Source organism: Odocoileus virginianus, chromosome 25, assembly GCF_023699985.2.
Source record: "Odocoileus virginianus isolate 20LAN1187 ecotype Illinois chromosome 25, Ovbor_1.2, whole genome shotgun sequence".
Taxonomy (NCBI): domain Eukaryota; kingdom Metazoa; phylum Chordata; class Mammalia; order Artiodactyla; family Cervidae; genus Odocoileus; species Odocoileus virginianus.
This window is the reverse complement of record NC_069698.1, coordinates 4,760,398-4,766,858: the sequence shown is the minus strand read 5'-3', so window position 1 is coordinate 4,766,858 and position 6,461 is coordinate 4,760,398. Positions and strand designations below refer to the sequence as shown.

The 6,461-nt window shown below is 40.7% G+C and overlaps 1 protein-coding gene across 2 annotated transcripts; it reads left to right on the top strand.

Annotated features, from left to right (window-relative positions):
- The first annotated feature begins 734 nt into the window (after positions 1 to 734).
- Positions 735 to 2,029, top strand: CCDC54 (coiled-coil domain containing 54). Of its 2 annotated transcripts, XM_020883622.2 has the most exons (2): positions 735 to 889; positions 986 to 2,029. In XM_020883622.2, the coding sequence occupies exon 2, from the start codon at positions 986 to 988 to the stop codon at positions 1,970 to 1,972; it is 987 nt and encodes a 328-aa protein (XP_020739281.2). In that variant the 5' UTR covers positions 735 to 889; the 3' UTR covers positions 1,973 to 2,029. The 2 variants fall into 2 exon arrangements, with proteins under 2 accessions (XP_020739281.2, XP_020739280.2); XM_020883621.2 differs by having other exon boundaries at positions 735 to 2,029.
- The last annotated feature ends 4,432 nt before the right edge of the window (positions 2,030 to 6,461 follow it).

The following is a 6,461-nucleotide window of genomic DNA, read 5'->3' as shown; positions in this document are numbered from 1 at the left end:
AAACCACAGCTTTGACTAGATGGACCTTTGTTGGTAAAGTAATGTCTCTGCTTTTTAATATGCTGTCTAGGTTGGTCATAACTTTTCTTCTAAGGAGTAAGCATCTTTTAATTTCATGGCTGCAATCACCATCTGCAGTGATTTTGGAGCCTCCCAAAATAAAGCCATCACTGTTTCCATTGTTTCCCCATCTATTTGCCATGATGTGATGGGACCAGATGCCATGATCTTAGTTTTCTGAATGTTGAGTTTTGAGCCAACTTTTTCACTCTCCTCTTTCACTTTCATCAAGAGGCTCTTTAATTCTTTGCTTTCTGCCATAAGGGTGGTGTCATCTGCATGTCTGAGGTTATTGATATTTCTCCTGGCGTGTCTTCTATTAATTCATTCATTTAAAACATTTGCAAATATATAAACAATGCCACGGTTTTCACGATTTTTTTCTTTTGGAAGATATAATTATTTTTTTCATAAAAATATGTCATATATGTTAACATGTATTGGGTTTACTTTTTTAATGAATTAATATCAAGATTTACTTAGTTTTCATCTCTAGTATGGAATATCAAGTGATCAGTTCAGTTCAGTGTAATAATAATTAATAAACAAAAGTTCTGTGGTGCTCAGTTTTTACAAGTGATAAAGAGTCCTGTGACCAAAACTTTTGAGTGTTATTGCCCTAAGGTTAAAGAAATTCTAGACCAGCAGCCATTGTGACATCAGCTTCGGGTCAGCCTATGAAGGATTCCACACAATTGCTCAGTATTTCACAGAGCTCTCCAGCTGAACTGCCCTATAAGAAGCTAACTATCAAAGAGGGCCTGCTATTGCCCTTAATGTTCTCCATAGGACATTTAACAATGTCACCGGGAAAGATACCCAACAAAAAGTAAGAGAAAAACCATTTCATTCTTCAATTTCTTTGCTTCTTTCTTTGATTTTGGTCAGGTTTCCCAACACTTTGTCTCTTGTTTCATTATGAAAGATGTACAAACTTCAAGCCAAAAGGGTAAAAGCTGCTGCTGGGCAGATGTGGAATTCAAATTTCTCCAAGATCAGACAATCTCTCAAAAATGCTTACCACAAATGTAATAATCAGTACCCGAGTTCAACCAGATGTCCAACTATGACTTCCCATGACTGTGATCAAGAGGACCTTAATGCTGGTGAAGAAATGAATCTTCTAGTAATGCTCCAAGATATTAAAACTGCCCAGCTTGAACTCCTCAGCCAAATGACTGGCATGACCTGTGCATTATCAAAAATCCAGGAAAGGACTGACTTCTATCAGAAGCAGATGGAAGTACTGGAAACCAAAATGAATGTTAATGAAAATAAACAGTGTACAACAGCTGAAGATATCTTCTCTGTGAAGGAAGACATTGATGCTTTAAAGAAGAAGGTGACAGAACTGGGAAACCAGAATTCTTGCTCCAATGTACATTGTTTAGAGGTTCTGGATGGAGAAAAGGGTAAAGAGATCATAGAACTTCTTCACAAAGTCACACAACCAGAAACCTTGAAGAACACACTGACCTCTATAGATACTGAAGTCTCTTCAGCAGAACCAGACAAAGTGCTCAATTATCCTAAGTCCACTGATCATCTTGAGGAAAAAGCAATATCTCCCCAGATTAAAGATCTGAAGAAAAGTAACTATCAAAATGCATTAAGAAGCTTTCAAAAAGCAAAGTCAAATATTTATATTTACCCAGACTTTAATACATGCATCAAGCTAACTTTTGTCCATGGAGGAAAGTGGAGATTTTTCCTCAGCGCAACCAAGTTAGAGGAATTCATCCAGTGGCTTCTTTCCAGGCCAACCCTCCCTTCTGAGGAACCACAAGTCATAACCCAGAGGTATTGGCTTTTCACTGGGCCTATCACAAGCTTGACCACCATCTGTGTCTCTGTTTTCAACTACATTTATTGTCTTTTTGGTTCCTCAAAAGAGGAAGTAACTCGACTATAGAGTAATTCTCTGCTTTGCTTGGTACAAAATAAATGTAAGCTGGCCATGCCAAGCATTTACATGTCTTTGTGGTTGCTGCGAACTCCTTGGTAGTTAAGTTAGCTCACTGTGGGTTGGCTGCCTGCAAAGTTTCTTTATGTCTACAGTAAGTTGAGGCATATCATCCCATTAGACAATTGTGACGCATTTTCTATCAAGCTTCTTATTTTCCTAAAAGCAATTCATGAGGACCTGTCCAGTGCCCATTTCATAGATAACTGGAAACAAAGAATAAAGGGGTCTAAAACACGAGAAACACTTTTAGTAGCCCCCACTATTGTCTTAGTGGCCTCTGCAGATAAGATCTGTGACACAGAGACAGACTCTACTAATAAAATGTTAAATAGCATAGAGCGCAAAAGATAACATGGACAAAGTTAGAGCTGTAAAAATGTAAGGCGCTGAAAGGACAAGGTATTGCCAGGAAAATATTTATTCCAAAATTGGGATTTTTCTTTTAGCTTCATCTCTATCAAACAATTGGAAAAGGGGGGAAAGCTGAATATGCTATTGGGTTGTTTGGTTTTTTTACACATTTTCATGAAATGAGACAAATGACATATCTTACAGGTTTGATATAGAGGAAAAGGCAAAATCCAAGGATGGATTTGTGAAAGAAGTTAAATCTTGACACTATACCACCAAAGAATCTTATATGACAAAGTCTTTTTTTTTTTTCTTCAGATGAACCGTATAAATACTACACATCCAGGGTGGACTTCATTCCTGGACATAATAGGTGGTTGCCATTGTAATGTAATTTTTCTAAATATCATGCTAATTGCAAAAAAAAAAAAAAAAAGTTTCCTTCACCACTATTTAGTAAATGAAATCTACCAATAGAGAATCACAAGCTGTTAAACTATAAATATCCTTGGCAAATATACTATTTTAAACTACTTTCAGTTAATCATTTGAAAGAGGGCTTTCAGTTCAGCCGCTCAGTCGTGTCCGACTCTTTGCGACCCCATGAATCGCAGCACGCCAGGCCTCCCTGTCCATCACCAACTCCCGGAGTCTACCCAAACCCATCTCCACCAAGTCGGTGATGCCATCCAGCCATATCATCCTCTGTCGTCCCCTTCTCCTCCTGCCCCCAATCCTTCCCAGCGGCAGTTAGCAAAGAACAACCATTTCAAATGAGGAAAAAGCAGCTAAGGTGAGTATGGAGGAAACTAAGGGAGAAGTAGGCTAAGAAGACACAACATTGTCTGGAGCCAGTCTGGTAATAATTATACACTAAAACTTTTTCATTTACAAATGCATTTTATTTGACCTTTCTTTACAAATGTACAGATAAGATGTAAACAAAAAAAAAAAACTGAAAATATGTCAGTATGTGATGGGGCAGCATGGATCATCCTATCATCAGTTCAGTTCAGTCGCTCAGTCGTGTCCGAATTTTTGCAACCCCATGGACTGCAGCATGCCAAGCCTCCCTGTTTATCACCAACTCCCAGAGTTTACTCAAACTCATGTTCATCAAGTCGGTGATGCCATCCAACCATCTCATCCTCTGTCGTCTCATTCTCTTCCTGCCTTCAATCTTTCCCAGCATCAGGGTTTTTTCCAGTCAGTCAGTTCTTCGCACTAGGTGGCCAAAGTACTGGAGTTTCAGCTTCAACATCAGACGTTCTAATGAACACACAGGACTGATCTCCTTTAGGATGGACTGGTTGGATCTCCTTGCAGTCCAAGGGACTCTCAAGAGTCTTCTCCAACACCGCAGTTAAAAAGCATCAATTCTTTGGTGATCAGCTTTCTTTATAGTTCAACTCTCACATTCCATACATAACTACTGGAAAAACCATAGTTTGACTAGACAGAGTTTTGTTGGCAGAGTAATGTCTCTGCTTTTTAATATACTGTCTAGGTTGGTCATAACTTTTTCCAAGGAGCAAGTGGTCTTTTAATTTCATGGCTGCAGTCTTTTAACTTCATCCTATCATATACCTACTTAAAACAAGGATATCTATTAAATAGGTAACAGTGCTAATAAAGGGCTAACAGTGCTAACAAAGTAAAATACCATTCCGGTAAAGGCAGCAGAAAACTCACTCTCTCTACTGACTACCAGAGACATCCTTAAAGAACAGATGCGCTCTAGCCGAGCACACTGCATGCCCCTCACGTCAGAGCAACTAGGGAAGGTCTGCCATGACTCAGGCAGATGACCTCACAAGCAGCTTCTGGGAGAGTAAGAAGTGACTCAGCTGGTATTTCCTGGGTCATCTGAGCCTCTATATTAACGCACACTTTCACTTTTACTCCCCTAGGTGCCCCCTTCGCACTTGTCTAACATGTCTAGACAGGAAAAGAGTTTAGGTTAAAAGCCTGGAATCAGAAGACCTCAGTTCTGAACAGTCTTAAATTCTGTACTCACGAGCTTTATGGTTTCTCATCTTTTTTGGTCATCTATAAAGAGGGAATCATTATATTTGTTCAGTAAATATTTCTTCAGTGTTTGCTAATATCAAGGAACAGTGGAGCATAAAAGAAAAAGAAAAAGTAGAAAAAGTAGATTCCAATTCATGGAATCTATCCTCTGTCTCTGTCCCCACTTCTGTTTTGGTTCAAGCCATCAGTTCAGTCATTCAGTCGTGTCCGACTCTTTGCAACCCCATGGACTGCAGCATGCCAGGCCTCCCTGTCCATCACCAACTTCCCTGTGTAGACACATAATGTCAAATGGGACAAGCAAAAGACATACAGCTCTAAGGTGTGACAGATAGGCAGCAAAGAGCAATATAAAAAGTGTTCCTGCTATCAGAGGAGAAAGAAGGCTGAGGGGCCTTGTAGTCAGGAGGCAAAGTGGAGGGCGGTGGTGTAGTAAGGAGGAGGTGGTGAGGGGTGTACCAGGCAGAAGGAAAAACAAGTGCACAGAAGTGGGTAGGGAACATGGAAAATAGAAGCCACAAGGTGCCTGATTAATGTAAAGTGCTGACAGGCTATCATTCAACTCTTCTATGGATCTCATTTTCTCTTCAGGGATCCCCACTATGTTCATTTTAACCTGTTTTGTGCCTACATAAGGATGTTAGAGAAGAAGAAAGTAAGAAGAACACTACTTGATTTTCTCAGGATCTCAAAATTTCCCTAATGATGACTGTCCTGTTAATATTCAAAAGTTCTCTGTGAGGAAAGAGGATTTTGACTCTTGAGGAATTTTGACGCTTGAGAAAGAGGATTTTCCTCTTGAGTCAAAGAGGAATTGACTCTTGAGTCAATTATTTATCATCATCACCCAGACACGCTCTCACCTGACTCGTTAAAATTATAACTCAATTTGAAACTACATGTAAAAAAATAATTGCTTTCAAATGAACCTGCCTCTCAGCCTACTCACCTCCATCTCACCTGGCTCAGAGGAAGTGATGCCTCTCTTCTCCACCTTCCTCCTCCAGTGCCTCGTAGGGACTTAATCAGTTATTACTGTTCTTTCCTCCAGGTTAATCACCAACTCCCGGTTCTTCGTGCTCAGCTTATACCAGCATCTGTCTGCCTGTTCCTGCTCCGTGTTCCCCTCCTCTTTTGCTGATCTCCCATCGTACTCTTAAAGAGCCCCCTGCCTGTCCCCACCTTCCCCTCTCCCACTCTTTCCACAGCTCTTAGAATCAAGTCTTTCAAGCTCTCTCTTCTGGTCCTCTTCCCATCACTCTGGCAGATCCTCCTCAGTTTCTTAGATGATTCCTCTGCCACTAGTAATTCCCTTAAAATACTGATGCTTCACTTTAATCATGCCCAAGTCAAAGGAGTCCTAACCCAGCCTCTCCTGGGACATCTTCAGCTTTAGCTCCAGGTACTACTTATCTTCTCCACCTGGATGAGTCTCAAATGCTCTACTTCCTAAAATTAACCTTAGTAGCACTTCTTTCCTATGATTCAAATCTATTTCTCTTCCAGTATTATTAATGGCATCCCAGTGCAAACTATCGACATCACCGAACTGGAAATTACTCTCATCTCCCTTTCTTGCTGTATTAATCATCAAATATTTCGTTGTTTATCTTCCAACAATTCATGGAATCTATCCTCTGTCTCTGTCCCCACTTCTGTTTTGGTTCAAGCCATCAGTTCAGTCAGTTCAGTTCAGTCGCTCAGTTGTGTCCAACTCTTTGCAACCCCATGGACTGCAGCATGCCAGGCCTCCCTGTCCATCACCAACTCCCAACATCACCATTTACTCAAACTCATGTCCATTGAGTCGGTGATGCCATGCAACCATCTCATCCTCTGTCACCCCCTTCTCCTCCTGCCTTCAATCTTTCCAGCATCAGGGTCTTTTCCAAGGAGTCAGCTCTTCACATGAGATGGCCAAAGCACTGGAGTTTCAGCTTCAGCATCAGTCCTTCTAATGAATATGCAGGACTGATCTCCTTTAGGATGGACTGGTTGGATCTCCTTGCTGTCCAAGGGAAATTTTCAGAGTCTTCTCCAACACCACAGTTCA

Bases quoted from the DNA above. Each gene is read 5' to 3' on its own strand.
- CCDC54 (XM_020883622.2), top strand. From the start codon at position 986: ATGTACAAACTTCAAGCCAAAAGGGTAAAAGCTGCTGCTGGGCAGATG.